This window comes from Hermetia illucens, chromosome 1, assembly GCF_905115235.1.
Source record: "Hermetia illucens chromosome 1, iHerIll2.2.curated.20191125, whole genome shotgun sequence".
NCBI lineage: Eukaryota > Metazoa > Arthropoda > Insecta > Diptera > Stratiomyidae > Hermetia > Hermetia illucens.
Genome location: NC_051849.1, coordinates 87,391,207 through 87,408,609, shown reverse-complemented (window position 1 = coordinate 87,408,609; position 17,403 = coordinate 87,391,207). Strand labels below are relative to the sequence as shown.

General features: G+C 41.0%; 1 protein-coding gene across 7 annotated transcripts; it reads left to right on the top strand.

Moving 5' to 3' along the window:
- The first annotated feature begins 71 nt into the window (after positions 1–71).
- LOC119646522 (palmitoyltransferase ZDHHC15) lies at positions 72–17,384 on the top strand. 7 transcript variants are annotated; one of them, XM_038046984.1, is made up of 9 exons: positions 72–371; positions 449–570; positions 13,283–13,389; positions 13,447–13,684; positions 13,752–13,884; positions 13,953–14,082; positions 14,507–14,599; positions 16,998–17,159; positions 17,224–17,382. In XM_038046984.1, the coding sequence occupies exons 1-8, from the start codon at positions 239–241 to the stop codon at positions 17,125–17,127; spliced, it is 1,086 nt and encodes a 361-aa protein (XP_037902912.1). In that variant the 5' UTR covers positions 72–238; the 3' UTR covers positions 17,128–17,159; positions 17,224–17,382. The 7 variants fall into 7 exon arrangements, 5 of the variants coding, with proteins under 5 accessions (XP_037902912.1, XP_037902911.1, XP_037902910.1 ...); XR_005248751.1 differs by lacking the exon at positions 17,224–17,382 and adding an exon at positions 15,535–15,679 and having other exon boundaries at positions 73–371; positions 16,998–17,123; XR_005248750.1 differs by lacking the exons at positions 16,998–17,159; positions 17,224–17,382 and adding exons at positions 15,535–15,679; positions 16,158–16,383 and having other exon boundaries at positions 73–371.
- The last annotated feature ends 19 nt before the right edge of the window (positions 17,385–17,403 follow it).

Sequence of the window (17,403 nt, the reverse complement as noted above, 5' to 3'; positions counted from 1 at the left end):
GGCATTACTAAAGTTGCAAGGTGAATTTACCAATGGGAAAAGGAAAACTATGGGACTTTTTTGACTTATCAGAAAGGTGGAAAGCGGTTTATTGGGAAACACTCAAGGAACTGTCACAGTGTGGATTTTCGTTTCTCGCACAGAATGTCAAATCTAAACTGCAAGAAGTTTCAGTGAACGCACGGCGCAGTGGATTTCTTTTGATACGGATATCTAGCCGCAAATAAGTGACAAGATAATGGGGAATTATGATAGACAAAGAAATACGCCGTGTGCAAGCTGCATGCGCGCCCTGAAGTGGATTCCTGTGCTGTTTATCGTTTCCATCATTGTGTGGTCTTATTACGCCTATGTCGTTCAGCTGTGCATCTGTGAGTTGACATAATTTCTAAATTCTCGCCTGGCTTCGTTGCACCATGCAAGTAATTTTGATGAATTCCATTTGCAGTGTCGATGGATAATATAGCGTTGAAAGTGATCTTCCTAATACTGTACCATGCGGTTTGCTTTCTCTTTTTCTGGTCGTACTGGCAGACCGTCTTCACCCCCATTGGAACTGTTCCTACTAAGGTAAGAAACTTTATACTATTTACGTTAAATAGCAATTGTCACTAAATGCGAGATAAGCAAGGGACAGTTACATTTCCTTTTATTCCACTAAAAGCGATGACTCAGGTCTGTCGTAATAACTCTTTGGGTGGTTTCTATTCGTCGTCAGTATCTTGAACGTTATCAGTAGTATTAGTGGAACTTCAGCATGTGAATATGGCGATAATATCGATACTGCTTTGGCAGAGGAAATTGAGATTTCAGGTTGTTATTTCCCATCGAATGATCGCTATTTGCTCATAAATTTGAATCGATTATGAACCGAAGCTACAAGGATTTATCGCTCTTTTCGACTTTCGGACAAATGCGTTTATACAATTATATTGAAAACCTATTTGAAATTTGACCCTATTCTTGAGCTTGTGCCAATCTATCTTTTTGAATAGATCAAATAACTGTTCTCGACCATTCCTGTAATGTTCTAATTATCTCCCTGAGGTAAGCTATATTTGATTCTAGGTTTTGGAGGTGATAAGAGTCACATGAAGGGTCCAGATGGCTTAAGCGGTTAGAGCGCTGGGCTGTCGTAGCGGAAGGTTCAAATCTCACTGGTTACGGAGGTGTTTGTATTGTGACTGGATGTCGGACACCAGTCGTCTCAGCAATGAATTAGTACCTGAGTCAAATCTCCGTAATAATCTCGGGTGAGGGCATTGGGGACCACATTGCCTCCTACAGTGTACTACTGCAGTGTACCGTTACGGTCTTGAATGAAATGCTCTAACACACTTCAAAGCCACGGTCCAATTATTCTATAATAATAGTATAATAATAAACGCGGCACAATAATATAATTGGATCAGGGCCTTGAAGTGTGCTAGAGCACTTCTTAAGGGGGTTTTTGCAGCCAATTACTAAAAATTGTGGCAATATACTATTATTAACTTTATTTCGACAGATATTGGTATTTTTTTTTTTTATGCGTACACGGAGGTGGAAAATCTTAGAAAGACACGTCCGCGCAGCTCCGCCGCCCGAACGGCGGAACAACAGCGGGCGCGTGTGGGATTCACACCCACTAAAAACCACCCCCGGTCTCTCCAGCCCCAGCCCCGCCGGACCACCATTGAGGTATTACTTCGCGGGGTAGGTTTGCCCTTAGGCACTCATCCTTCTCCTATTTGCAGCTTTCCTCCTTCTTTGTTCTTTCAGCAACTCCTCCTGCATTTGGATGATTGCGGAGCTAACCGCAAGCCACTTCTCCTCGGACTCCAGCATCTCAGTAACCAAGCTCTCCGGGGTCACGCTCCTGCCCAGCACCTGGTTTAAGCTCCTTCTCTCCATCGCAAATCGTGGGCAGTGAAACATCACATGCTTTGGATCCTCCGGTATGCCATCGCATCTGGGACAGTTCGGAAAGTCATCCAACCCAAAGCGGTGCAGATACTGCCTGTAGCAACCACCGTGTCCCGTGAGGAACTGGGTAATGTGGTAGTTGGTATCCCCATGTTTTCGCTCAAGCCACACCCTAATGTTGGGAATGAGCCTGTGCGTCCACCGACCTTTCGCAGACTCGTCCCATCTGCGTTGCCAGAGATCAAGCGACTCTGACCTTGCCGCATTTCTACGCTGTGCATGCCCCTCCATATGTCTTGCATTGTACAGGACACTCATTTCTTTGGCCAGAATGTCAACCGGGATAATGCCTGCCACCACCAATACTGCCTCATCTGATGTGGTTCTAAAAGCACTGCAAACCCTCTAAGCCATCCGCCGGTAAACCGAGTTCACCTGCTTCCGTCTCTGAGAGTTTGCAAGTGCCTCTGCCCACACAGGCGACGAGTAGAGCAGGATGGAGCGCACCACTCCGGCTAGCACCAACCTCCGGCAATGTTTCGGCCCACCAATATTTGGCAACATTTTTGCAAGTGCCGTGGTGGCACTGGCTGCCTTTTGGCATGCATAATCTAGGTGCTCCCTAAAACTCAATTTGGTGTCAATTATTACTCCCAGGTATTTGATAGCCGGCTTTGATACGAACGTATGTCCACCGACCTCCACTTTTACAGTATTATTTTTCCTGCGTTTCGTTATCAAGACCGCTTCCGTTTTCGCGTCCGCCAAGGTCAGCCCGGCCTTTTCTAGCCAGGACTTTACCGCTCTCACTGTTTCCGTTGCGTAAACCTCCACATCTTCTGGGTGTTTTGCTGCAACAACCACAGCCAGGTCATCAGCAAAGCCGACAATCGTAGTCCCCTCTGGGACGGGAAGAGCAAGCACCCCATTATACATGATATTCCACAACAGGGGACCAAGCACCGATCCCTGTGGTACCCCGGCTGTGACAATGTACTCTTTGGGGCCCTCATCCGTCCCGTACCAGAGAGTCCTCTCTGAGAGGTAGTTTTCCACCAAATTCGCTAAGTATCCGGGGACACCTATGTCAGCCAACGCCCCTTTAATTCTATTCCAGTTGGCCGAGTTGAATGCGTTTTTGACATCCAACGCCACCACGGCACAGCAGCCGCCGGAAATCAGTGCACCACCATGCCAATTGCGTCCACCGTAGAGTGGGCGCGTCGGAAACCAAACTGGCGTTCCGACAAACCATTGCTGGCTTCGACGATGGGCAGAAGTCTGTTGTAGATGACTCTCTCCATCATCTTCCCCATTGTATCCAACAGGCAGATAGGACGATACGACGCTGGGTTTCCAGGTTGCTTGCCAGGCTTCGGAAGCAACACCAACTTTTGCTTTTTCCACTGGGCAGGGAATATTCCTTCTTTTAGGCACGCCTCGAAGGTGTTGGCGAAAAGGTCGGGCCTAGTCTTCACTGCCAGTTTCAAAGCTCGGTTGGGGATGCCATCCAAACCTGGGGCCTTGTTGTCATCGACCCTACCACATATTTCCCGCAGCTCCTCCACAGTTACAGGCGGTATTATGCCGTCATTTGGCTGGACAAAAACTTGCCTTCCCCTATTTTCGTGGTGAGGGAACAGAGTGGTAACAATCTGTTTCAGGAGGCGCGGACAGATCACCTGGGGTGATTTCCGCAGCCTTTTCATCACCACTCTGTAAGCCTCGCCCCAAGGGTTTATGTCGGCATGGTCGCACAGCTGTTTGAAGCAGTTCTTTTTGCTCCTCCGAATGGCTTCCTTTAGGCGGCCACGCAATTGCTTGTGTGCCTCCTCTCGACCGTCGCCACCGGGTTTTCCCCTGAGTCTCTGGCAAAGCCTCCTTGCCCGAAAACATGCGGCTCGCAAACTTGCGATTTCATTGTTCCACCAGTAGTTGGGTTGCCTACTGGGGAGCAATCGCCTTCTGGGCATAGTAGCATCGCATGCTTCCGTCACCCATCGAGTGATCTGGGTGGCTTTCTCTCCAGCCGTACCATTCAGGGATATGTCGGATTTGAGCACCGCGGAAAACGTGTCCCCCTCGAACGCTTTCACTGTCCAGCCAAGCATACCACCCGGCATTTTGCGAAAACTCTTTTTCGAGCTCGATCCGCCCTTGATCCCTATGCAGATTGCCTGGTGGTCGCTGTGAGTATAGTCCTCACTGACATGCCAAGCGATTCTACTGGCTAAAGTGGCACTCACGTATGTCAGGTCCACTATAGACCCCAGGCCCCTTCCCCGGAAAGTGTACGAAGACCCAACATTCGCCAGTACCACGTCCAGCTCCTCGAATGCTTCGAGGAGAACACGTCCCCTGACATTAGTTATCCGGCTGCCCCATTCAAGAGCCCACGCATTGAAATCGCCTCCTATTATGATCGGCCAACGTCCTCTTGCATCCAAAACAAGAGCAGCAAGCATCCGCTCATACTCGACGAGTGTAGCGCTGGGTGGAGCATAGCAGCTGTAGATGTGGATGCCCTTCACCTTCGCTCTGATGAAGCCCTCCTCCGGGTGCTCCATTATTTCCTGGAAGGCTTGTTCTCCACAAGTCCACAGCGCTGCTTGGCCCGTTTGGTCTTTGACCCAAACGCTACCACCGCGGTTTCGGTATGGTTCACTTAGTATGGCCACATCGATGTTTTTCTCGCGGATGGTTTGCGCGAGTAGATCCTGCGCCGCCTCGCAGTGGTTGAGGTTGATTTGTATCAACCTCATCTGCGATTTGTGCTAAGGGCTCTCCTGTATTCCGGGCACCTGCTGCTGCCTGCAATGTGCCGATGGTCCACACCCTCCTTTCCTTTGCACAGTAGACAATTTGGGTCAGCTCCGCAGTCCTTGCTGATGTGGCCTTCCACTCCGCATCTCCTGCATTGCTTTGACCTGTCATTTGGGTTAGTGCATGACTTCGCAATGTGACCAAAGCCAAGGCATCTAAAGCACCGTTTTAACGCCACCTGTTCCCTAAGGCGACACATAACCCAGCCTATTCTTACTCTCCCTGCTGCTAACAGTTTGAGTGCGTTCTCCACTGGTAGGCTGATGATGGCGGTTTGTGTTCCCCCATAGGCTTTCCTTAGCGTTTTCACCGCTGACTCGTGTAGTCCGGCAAGATCGAACTGTTTCTCCAACGCTTCGCGAACCTCCTCCTTCGTCGTGATTTCATCTATATCTTTGCAGATTATAGTGATCTCCGGCCTGCTAGCTCTTATGTCGGCTTCCTGTCCTAAAGTCTTCCCGATTTGGCTTAAGAATTTTTCCGCGGTTACATCCTTGGATTTCTTAAGTTCCAACATAAGATCTCCCTTCTGCGACCGTCTAATACGGCTGACGTTGTCTCCCAAATTGGTGAGTTCGGGGTCTGCCTTCACTTTCCTGAGAATGTCGGCGTATGACCCTTCGCCTCGTTTGGAAATGAAAATCACCTCCGGTCTAATCTTCCTCCGATAATTTCTTTTCCGCGGTTCTACCTTCCTCCAAGCTTCCGCATCCGCCTTTGAAGGTTCGATCCCTTTTCTCGAGGTGGCCACTGCAGTATTTTCACTGGTAGCTTCAGACGTACTTTTCATGAACTCCGCCTTTTTGGGAGTTGAGTTCTTTTTTCTTTTCGGGGTTTGCTGGCCTGTTGAGTCATTCAACTTCTCGCGCAGCCTCTTCCCCGGTTTCTCCCCTTTTGTGTTTTGAACCGGCATTACTTGAGTTGCCTGGTTCACTTTTCCAATCGGCGACTTCCCTACTCGTTCATCCTGGGCCTTGCCGTACGTCAAACGGATACCTCTTATCATGGCCCTTATATTTTGGTGAATGTTCCTGCGCTCCTTTATAAACTCACACAGCTCCATGATCTTTTTACCGAGGGAAGTAAAGGCAGCTCCAGACTGATCATTGCCCAAAACATCGCTCGGGTGAATCGGCGTCAGCGATTCTTCCTCATCGAAGACTCCCGCTATACGCTTCCCACTTGGGGTAGCGATCGTGGGGGCTTGTGCCCGTGTGGGAGGGGATCTGCGAAAAATCGAGCTCCTTCTGAACGGATCCATCACTGGAGTCAGTTCAAGTTCCTCCCGTACGCTTGTAACATTAGATGCCACAGTAGCCAAGGCCCCCCCCCCCCGGGAGCCCGCTTGCTCACTCCCAAAAACCGCCGGCACTGGGTTTCCGAAGCCCTGCACCGTAACTTCATTCTTCTTCTGCTCCTCCATGTTTGGTTTTATTTCTGGGTATCCTTCCCATAGCCAATTTTTATCCACGGGTGGGCGTTTACTTCCCACCTACCCGGCCTGCGCATAAACATGCCCATACACGCACATCTCCGGATGCGTGCATGTGCATGGCCATGACACATTCGCCGAGCATTCCCTTATCCGCACGAAGATATTGGTATGAAGAGGATTTCGAAGCCTAGGCATCATATAGTGGCAACCTCTTGATTTTTTTCATATTTTTCAGTTGGGTAGTTTCTGAGAATGGATGCGCTAAAGAAATGACCACCTTCGACCCCCCACACTTCCACCTTTCCAACAACAAAACGTAAGACCGGCTTTGAAGGGTACTAACCCATACCATTCATCTAAAAAAAATGTGCACCCCTCTTTTGAATATATGCGGACCCTCTTAAATTCGATGTAGAATTATGTAACTCACTGTTTGTGTGAGCGTTCACAGTTCCCACCTTTCACAAAACCTTAAAAAGAGCTCATGCTTTTTCAGATATTTTTTCCAGGTTAGATAGTAGAGAGATTCTCCTAAAGCTGGAAGACCTCTTGGATTTCCCTTTTTTAGGTGGAGGAGGATGCTTTCTATGAGCAACTATACTCACTTCAGGGCAGGTTTCCTAAAGTTGACATTGCGATCGTAATGGATGATCTGACTGAAAATCTGGGCTTAGACAACATCTCCCTCGGACATGGAAGGGGAAACTCGGTATTGGTGACCGTAACGATAATGGTGGGCGGTTTGTGAATTTCTGTAGCATCTACCGCCTTGTCATTTGTGACATACTATTCGAACACAGAGTCTGTCGTAAGGTCAGTTGTGTTTCGATTGACCGACACAATATGAGCAATCAGATTGACCACTTTACGATTAGCAGTAAATTTAGAAATTGTCTCCTAGATGTACGTAACAATAAAGACGCTGAAATCGATCACGAAGGGGATAATCGCTTAATAGTCATTTGCGTGTTGCGTCCGACGCTTCTTGCAGAGTTGGAGAGCTCGAAACCTTAAAGTTCAATATCGATCAAATATGATCCACTGTCACTCGAAAGTGGGGGAGGTATCTTGCTGATCGAATGGCAAATAGCTTGATCATTCGCATGAGATTATTGATAAGCATTGGGCCGCCAGTGAACACGACCCACTGGAGCTCCGATCCAGTTCGGAATTCCGCCGTGATCAAAGGGAATTTGTTTTTGCGCAGGTCAGGGAAGTAGAAGTTGCAGTATATAGCCATGATTTTAGAACCCTATACAATATTATGGAAGAATTGGAATATGGTTGCAAATCTTTCGATGGTCCTGTGAGGAATGACGTGACGCATACTGGGGTCTTTTCTTCGGAAATAACGCTAGAAACCTTAATTTTAAAAATTTTAAATATTGGCTATATGGTTTCGATCGCAGGGCAGAGGCGATCTCATCAGACGCTGCCTCAGCGCCTCTACCCTGCGGAGCAGCGTGACCGAAAGCGGCAACAGGTGGCAATTGGCTCGTTTATATGCAATTCAAAACCCGCCAAGGGTATGAATTACAACGACCGAAATCGCATTTGTTTGAACCTACAACTGGTTAGAGCTAACAAAAATGAATTTTGTGTTGGGATGAGCTTGTCCTTAGCCCACCATCTACTTGATGGCGGGCTGCACATATTTGAGAAGCAACTTACTTCTGCTATTCAGTGCGTGGACTACTCTTTCGTGGGCGAGCGCCCAGTAGCAATAAGTACTTTTAAAAATTTTAAATGTTGGCTATACGGTTTCGATCGCAGGGCAGAGGCGATCTCATCAGACGCTGCCTCAGCGCCTCTACCCTACGGAGCAGCGTGACGCCTCTGCCCTGCGATCGAAACCGTATAGCCAATATTTAAAAAAAAAAAATGTTAAAAGTACTTGGCGCTTGCCCACGAAAGAGTAGTGCGCCCACTGAATAGCAGAAGTAAATTGCTTCTTAAATATGTGCAGCCCGCCATCAAGTAGATGGTGGGCTAAGGACAAGCTCATCCCAAAACAAAATTCATTCTTAATTTTAAATTTAATTTATTATATGCCTAAAACAATGTAAACATTTCGGGATATCATCAAGTAAAGAGGTTTAGTTTGTTTACTTTCATCTTCTTTAGTACTTGTCACTTACCGTTGATATTAGACGTGATTATTGCACATATTCGAGGTGGCAAAAACAAATATTCCCCAGTTCCTTATTTTTCGCAAATTTTATTTCAAATTACTATGGCGAGTTTGAGTAATGGTGTGTAATACATTAACATACAAAAACGAATTTTAATGGCGAAATACATTCAATTTTATTTTTGAATATGAAAATTTCAATTTCGCGCAAATCCGTCAATGAAATGTTATAATAGAAGGTCCAAATAAATTAAATATGAAGGAAAAAGTCATAAATTTACTCCAAAATGTTTGTGCAGCATTTTTCCTTTATTGTAGACGATTCTTGCACTCAAATTTCCATCATAAGGAAACATTTTTCCAATCTCCATCATTTAATAAAAAGTTTTAAGATGTTTAGAAGTTCAAAACTAAGATCGAATTTGAAAAGTACTAATCGAGACCTTTAATTTGACACCCCACATGACTACATTTGATGAAAAAAAAATTGTACACCCCCTTTTGACTTGTATGGGGACCCCCCCCCCCCTTAAATTCGACGTAAAAGGATGTAATTCACTGTATGCGTGAGCGTTCATAGTTCTCACCTTTCTACCAAATTTGATGTCAATCGCTATAACCGTCTCCGAGAAAAATGCGTGTGACGGACAGACAGACAGACAGTAAACCGATTTTAATAAGGTTTTGTGTTTACACAAAACCTTAAAAAGGGGTAGGGAGAATTAGATTCTCCTTGAATGGACTTTTAATATTTCACTCGAATTTCAATTATTCTCGATAATTATGACGTCAGCATCTTATTTGTATGGCTTGGGATGCTGTTAATTTGCACGAAATTGATAAGTTTGATCTGCTATAACTTTGACACTAATAGTTGGATTCATGGAACTTGGCACGTGTATGCACGAGACTGTCCTCTATGCCGATGCAAAATTTAGTACACCTAGGATGAACTTAAGGGGAGTTTTTTAGTCAATTTTTAAAAGTTGATAATATACTATTAGTAAATTTTTTGAGCAGATACCGGAATAGGACATCTCTCGAAGATTAGATTTCACATAAGTGTTTTACACAAAATCTTAAAAAGTGCTGCAGATAAGTAGATTCTTCATAAATGCGACTTTAATATTTCACGCGAATGTCAATTATTCCGGGTAATTATGACGTCAGCATCTGATTTGCATGGCTTTGGAAGCTATAACTTTGGCGTTAATTGCCAAATTTCTACGAAATTTTGCATGTATATACAAAATATTGTCCTCTATGGTACAAAATTCGGAAGTCCTAGGATGAATTTAAGGGGGGTTTTTCAGTAAATTTCTATAAAGTAGTAATATGCTATTAGTAAGTTTATTTGAGCAGATATCGGAATGGGACATATTTTGAGGCCTAGATTTCATCTAGGCGCACCACTCCGATTTTTTTCCGGATTTTTAGGTTGGGTAGTTTCCAAAAATGAGTTCTGTCTCACTTCAAGTGCGTACATTTTGACTCCTTACTCACGCACTTTTCAATTTATGCCAAAACTATATCCGGTGAAAAAAATTTTTGAATCCCCCATTTGCATGTATGGGAGCCCCCCTTTAAACTCCACCTAAATTTATGCCACTCGCTGTATGCGTGGGATTTCATAGTTCCCATCTGTCCACCTGTTTTACACAAAACCTTAATAAATATATGAGCCTATTTTATTTCTATTTTTTATTTTGAGTATATTTTATTATTTTTTATTGAAATGATCCCTTTTGATATCTGATATCTTACTATGTTAGTTTAGTTTCTGTGCTTAACAACTGAACCAAGCTTTAAAAATATGTTAAATATTCTTCACTTTTAGTGTTTCAAATTTTAACGTCTTATATTAAATACACATATATTATGCGAAATTGTCTCTTTTTATAGTTTATCTATGCTTTTCTCTCTTTATTTGTATTTTACAATAAAATTCTAACACGCAAAAAATGCTTTTGAAGTTTTGATTACCGGCGTTCTGTAAAGACCCAGTGTGTAACATGACGGTCGACCTGAGCAGCTGAAGAAATGGAAGGAACACTTCACCACGGCTCTGATATCCGGTGAAGTTCCGTCTTTGGTGGATGAAATGACAAATCACGGTAACATACGCATTCGGGCTGCTCCTCTAAATGGAAGAGAAATAATATCAACCATCAATGCACTTAAGCGGAGTAAAGCCATTGATTTTGGCGGTCTCATGCAGTTTTTGCAGAGTCGTCACTTCCGCTTATACGAAAATCCGAGCTCCTCTCCAGAAAATGGAAGAAGGCGATGATCATTAAGTTTCATTTGCGTGCCCCGTTCCGTCGTAAAGATAATGGTGAAAAAAATCTTGGCACGCACATGTAGCTTGATCGAGAAAGAGCAAGCGAGTTTTCGCTCTGGATGCTAATACACTGGCTACATCAACACCCTCATGATCATCTTGGAACATTACGTGAACTTCAGATCTCCGCTTCACCTGCTTTTCATCGACTTCGAGAAGGTTTTTGACAGCGTGGACAGGAAGGGTATCTGGGGTACTCTGCGGGGGCATTCTGGAAAAACTAATATTTATTTTCAGAGCGACATATTATGGCGCAAAACGTTAGGGGTTACATTGCATTAAAATCTCAGAGGAATTTACGGTCCAAAGCGGAGTCCGCCAGGGTTGTATCTTGCTACTCGAAAACTCAAAACCTTCGTCAACACTTATCCACCATGTATTTTATCGGGCCTAATACATTTTTGAACGAAGAAGTGAAGTGAAGAAGTATCATATATTAATAGAGGACGAAGTTTCGTAGGGAACTGAAGTGCATTTCAGTAAACGGTGAACGATGGTGCTTAGGCGTGGTTGATGCTAGAATTGCACATCGCCAAACAAATATCGATGTTTGCATTAGAAGGCATCGATGTCGATTAAGACATCGATGTTTGTCATCTTTGAGTTTCAATGTTTATTTCAAATTTGATGCAAGAAGCACCATCCCCCTCAAGTCCACCGAACTACTGGCCTATGCTGACCATATGGACATTATGGGAGACCCTGTCTCAGATGGAGCGATGGCCTAGGCCAGGGTGCCAGAAATGATTTAATGATATCGAGTTGGTGAACTTCAGTGCAAAACCGGAATGTCTGGAGTCTCCTATCAAGACCAGATACTGATTGTAATGCCGTTGATGATAGTAAGAAAATAAGATTTAAATACTAAAGGAAAAAATTAACGATGGCCCTCGTAAGTGTAAAATTTAAATTAATTTATTTCGTTCGAATTGAAGTCCAAGAATTTATCTTTTTTCTTCGAAATTAATGATGGTTCTAAAGCGTTTTGTCTAACTTTTAATAAAAATAAGTTTCTGTAGTATTTCCCCCAGGAGACAGCTTCTTTTGTAGTTTGTAGTATTCCTGCTCCCGTAAAAAACTCGTTCGCACAGAACCGTGTTCCCATGACGCAAATAATTTTTGATCTCTTTAAGGGGTCTGTAGAAATTTAAAAACTTGTTTTTTTGTTTTTTGTTGAAAGAATGCCCTAACTGGGGAAAATATTTAAATACTATTTTGAATTTTTGGGCAACGGAAAATTTCAGACACGTTTTTATTGAAACTACATTTTTCTCATTGACTTTGACTTTGACGAAGTACCCCCTAGACCATATAGTGAGTTAATACTTGGTGGTCATAGAATCCGATTGAGTTAGACATTTCATTCAATTGAAATGAATCGCTGTCTCTGAGCAACTCAAACTCACTGAGATAAATTCGGAATCGTTATTGCTATGCAGTCCAACGGCCGCCAGTCCAGGAAATCGATAAGATAATCAATTTAGCCACTGAGGCTATATAGTTTTAAAGTGTGACCTTTCGATTGTCAGCATCGCCTTCTAATAAACACCTTCTTATTCGAGATTGTATCGGCTAGAGTATATCCATGAAACTGCGAAGTCAGGTGTTAACGATCTCAACTTCACCACTGTTCGCGTGAATGTCCCTGACTAATTTTCGGATCTTTCTCTTCACTTCTACGAAACGGGCGGGCACCCTCAGCTTCTTGTCTTATCCTTCACATTTCCTCTTTCTGAAAAAATTCACTTTTTCAAGGTGTTGTTATGGATCCTCAATATGTTAGAGATGTGATCGTTGCTGTAGCCAAGCCCAGATCTTTTGAATTTCTGTTCACCTTTCAATTCAGATATTCATCATTGCTGTTGCCCAGAAATTTTACTTCGATGATTTCAAGACCTATAGACCTGTTATTTTTGCAAAACAGTGGCAAAGTGTGCAATTTTAATTTCGACCGCGGTTTTATTTTCGACTGAAGTAATGTCCATTTTCCATTACACATGGGGCCGGTAGACATTGGCTTTCTTTTTCAACATGTTGAATGTGCTGGCACCAGGTACATCTTGCATTCTCTAAAAAGTAGGTAGGGCCGACAAATGCAAGATGAGTTTCCTAGCTAACATTGATTGAAGCCCGAATGAACAACACTAACATCATCAAACAATTTCCTACTCGTTTAACGGTTGAAGGGTTTTTTTGGCGGACCATTTGCCGTAAGTATTAAAATTAATTTAATTGAATTGAACCTTGTTGGGCAGGAAATAAAAAGCTGTTGTGTAAAATACCTTTCTTTTGCTCTAAGTGCGCGAATCCTGTGTGCCAACAGCACTCCAAAGTGGATTCCATTTGTTACATGCGCCAAACCGAACATGGTTGGGACTAAAAGCTAGGAATTCTAATTATACTTCCCGCATCTGAACGAATGCGTTCTCCTATTAAATTATTTCCAAGAAATTAAGTCTTTGGCAAATTTTGGCACGTTTTTAAAATCATTTTAATAATACCTTCAGCAAGGTTTGGGCTTTTTATTTATATATCTAGTTTGGGTTAAACACGAAGTGGATGGAAATGTTGTTATTTTTGTTTCGAAACATATCTTTTCATTGATGAAAACTGCTTTAAAAGTTAAGTATTTATTCATACCATACAGTGGCGAATTCCAGAAAGTGAAATCGAGAAACTGGGCCAAGCTGAGACACAAGAGCAACAGAAGCGAATACTCGAGTTATTCGCAAAAAACTTTCCAGTGAGCAATAGGTAAATCACATTTCATCCTATATTTGATTGTATTGAAAATTTGTTTAATTGTTACAGAACAATTAATGGAGCGGTTCGTTTCTGTGAAAAATGCCAAATAATAAAACCAGATCGAGCTCATCATTGTAGTGTATGTGGGACATGTGTTCTGAAAATGGATCACCACTGTCCCTGGGTGAATAACTGCGTTAACTTCTCGAACTATAAATATTTTGTTTTATTTCTGGGATACGCTTTGATTTATTGCTTATACGTAGCAGCGACATCCTTACAATATTTCATTAAATTCTGGGAGGTAATTCAAGTAGAATATAACAATGATATTATTTTGTTGATTTTTGTCTTTTCTAAATTGGCGGCAGGGTGAACTGAACGGAGGCATGGGAAGGTTTCACATTCTCTTTCTCTTTTTTGTGGCTGTGATGTTTGCTATTAGCTTAGTCAGTTTATTTGGTTATCACATTTACCTAGTTTTACTTAACAGAACTACATTAGGTAAAGTCAAAACAAGTCCTAATCTACTAAGTTACCAGAGTTTATGTTAATCGATTGTTTTTACACAGAGGCCTTTAGAGCACCAATTTTTCGCATTGGTGGGCAGGACAAAAACGGATACAATTTAGGGCGGTATAATAATTTCCAAGAAGTGTTCGGTGACAATTGGAAGTTATGGTTTTTGCCCGTCTATACAAGGTAATTATGATTTATATTTTCAATTGTAACACTCACAATCACCAAGTAGTGCGTTATTTAACTTTATATAATATGATCACCAAATAAAAAACGCTCATACCTTAAGAAAACAGAGCATGCAGTTGAATTTTTTAATTTGGCAAATTAAAAATGGTTTCTTCGATAATTTTAAGTATATTAGACGAATCAATGTTTCTTAAACCTCAGACATGTTAGTGGTAATTAATATACTCTTTTAATTGAATAAGATCGAAATGTCTGAGTTTTTGTCTTTATTATTTCTTGTACCAGTTTAAATAAGAAAACTTTAAGAAATTACGCTACATTTGTTTGTTGTTTTTCTTTTTTTCATTTTCATTATATTTTTGTCTATTTCATTTGATTTTATATTTGACCACAAAATGGCGAAAATTTCCGTTTCTAGTTTGGGTGATGGAATAATCTATCGAATGAATTCTCAGCATCAGAGTACGTCGTATGAGTCTATGGGCGATACTCCCAACACGCCGCCCTCAAGGTTAGATGGGTCCAACGATAAGTTTTTAAATGATTCTGTTAATAATATTGTTAATCATAATGTCGACGCTTCTATTGTTGAATTTGAAACTTTAACTAATACACATCCTGATAATGATGCTAGCGTTGAATCAATTCGGCCTGCCATAAATGTTGTGTACACATCTAGTAATAGCAAAAATTCCATTGTAGTCATCGATGAAGATGACGATGATGATAGCACAAACCAACAACATTCCGCTAGTATTATTAAATTTTAATACATCGAAGATTTCAAATATTATTTTGCTTTACTCCGTTTATCCTAGATTTTAGTTATTACTGTTACTTTTTTGTAAAATTCTATAGATTTTATGAGGGTAATGTGATGTGTGTTCGGCCGGATTCCGGAAAAGCGGATTGAATTTTATAGCTAGACAATGTTGATGGACCAGATGAGCAGGATCGTGAGGTCCTTTAAATCTTGACATCATAACTAATTATATTAGCGTGTTAGAGGGTGATCTATAATTTTCTATATTTTTCGATATTTATATTAACGCTTGATGACTAGTTAATTGAAGTTTGTAACGTAGAGAGTGAAATGACCATTTCACAAAAAATTTGGATATAAAAATGAACTATGAACACAGCAAATCATGCATCATATTACCAGTTTTCTAAGCATGCATTATATGTGAACTGCATTTGTTTTCAAACTAGTTAGTAGCCGTCAATTATTACGGAGCCGTAGCAAATTGGTTTGTTACCAAATTGGTATGGATGTGCTAATGATTTGTATTTTAGAGTTTATCATTTTGGTGGTTCATTTGACATCTTTGTGTTGCTATGTATTTTGTTTGTTTTGAAATTTCCACCGAACAAAAAGGAGGACGGATAACAAACGCATTAATTACTTACGAGCATTTATTTTTTATTTTTCTTGTTTATCCAAAGCTCTAGCATAAGCAATAAAAATAGATTGTTTTGGAACGAGAATTAAATAAAGTCAAAAAGCTGCAATTACAGAAGCGAAAACAATTACTGAACAACAAAATGTTTCTAACGAAACAATAATAAATGTGAAAAAAATATTCGCAAGGTAAGAGACAGTGCACGTTTTATTTATAACGCAATTGTCGAATGTTTGTACCAGAAATCAAAACATGTTCATAGTATCGTAAGCAATCCGCTAATACAGTCGAAAAAATATTCATCTGATGTGTAGTCTCCATTATATAAATCGATATCTCACCACCTATTACATGTGCACTGAATCATAATGTGAATGTTGTCTTTTTGTAAGCATGATATTATGGCAGAAACCCTAATATCAAAGCAAAGGTGGAGAAGTGCATAATGCTTGTGTTCTGAGAATCAGATTCAATAAATGACAAAAACAATTTTCAATAGAAACTGCGTTATATAATTCCCGGACGGCCAGTGAATCGGGAATTCGATTTTTGCTACTTTTTATACCAACATATTTATTTATTTATAACTAAGATTTGCACGTAGGATATGCTTAAAATAATCCTTCCTCTTCTTAATTTTCTATTGACTTTCGGATTTATTTCAAGAACAACGTGAAGCACTCATTATTCTTGGTGAAAACCTCCATATGTAATTCTATATATATTTTATCACCCAAAAAAGAAGTGATCTAATAAATTCAAAAAGGTGAAAAACAAATTGATTTAAATGACGACGTACGTACTTAGGATCCTGTATTTCGCTTTTATTCTTCAATTTTTTCTACAATAAGCTCGGCATGTAAAGTAACTATTATAACGAATATGATTTGTATATATTCCAGTGTATTTTTTCAATTTTAATCGGAAAATATATTGAAAAAGTTGAAAGTACAAAACCGCTCTTTGTTTTTAATTTGCCAAATTAAAACCATGTACTGCTTTTCGGCTTATATTGGTTTCTTACAGAGTAGATGCATGGTGTAGATTTATCCAAACAATTGAATCCAATCTGAGGAGTACATCCTGAAGTACATTCTTATCAATATACATATACATAATGAGCTGTGAGAAACGAGATTAACACTTTCAGATTTGATTTCGGTTTCTTGAACTATTCCGCAACGCTCAATAAAATCAGTTGATTCATTATTTTCTCTATTCTATTCTTTGAATGTAGAACGAGTGCCGTTAGGCGCGTCTGTGAACCACTTGCAAAGCGAAATAGTATCTTACCAATTTTTCACCATCTAAATGGGGAAAAATATTACATTGTAACCAGTGCGCGAATTGGCGAGAACAAACAATTTCCAGCTCATTTCAGTAATTTTATTGTTTGGATCCGATAGTGATGGAATACTGCTTAAATAGTTCTATTAATTAACATATTCACTTCTCTTTAAGTAGTTGAAAATGAAATGATTTCACAAAATCAAATTCCATTTGTAGCATTGGCGATGGTATTAGCTACCCAATTCGACATATGGACGAAGATACTGAGTCACTTTTGGGCAGTGATCATAACGACATGGATGGTGAATTTTATACGGAAAGTGGTTTTATTGATACTTTGCATTGAGTTAGCAACCTCCGCATTCCACCATTTAGTTAGTAAGTTTATGTGTAAATGTAAGCGTAGAATTTTGAAAATGATAAGAAATCGTTTATCGTATAGGTTTTACACCTTGTTGCATCTATAAAAGTGGAATAGTTTATTAAGACTTTACTTATTCTTAGCAAATGAATGAACATAGTATTAAAGTAGAACATTTTACGTGTGATGAAAAATATGTGGATGAGACCTGGGTCCTGAAATAAATGTATAACGTACTGTATGGATAAAGAAGAAAATCTA

Bases quoted from the DNA above. Each gene is read 5' to 3' on its own strand.
- LOC119646522 (XM_038046982.1), top strand. From the start codon at position 239: ATGGGGAATTATGATAGACAAAGAAATACGCCGTGTGCAAGCTGCATG. The intron at 571-13,282 runs GTAAGAAACTTT...CATACCATACAG, and splicing joins TTGGAACTGTTCCTACTAAG to TGGCGAATTCCAGAAAGTGA. The intron at 13,685-13,751 runs GTAATTCAAGTA...AATTGGCGGCAG, and splicing joins ATTTCATTAAATTCTGGGAG to GGTGAACTGAACGGAGGCAT.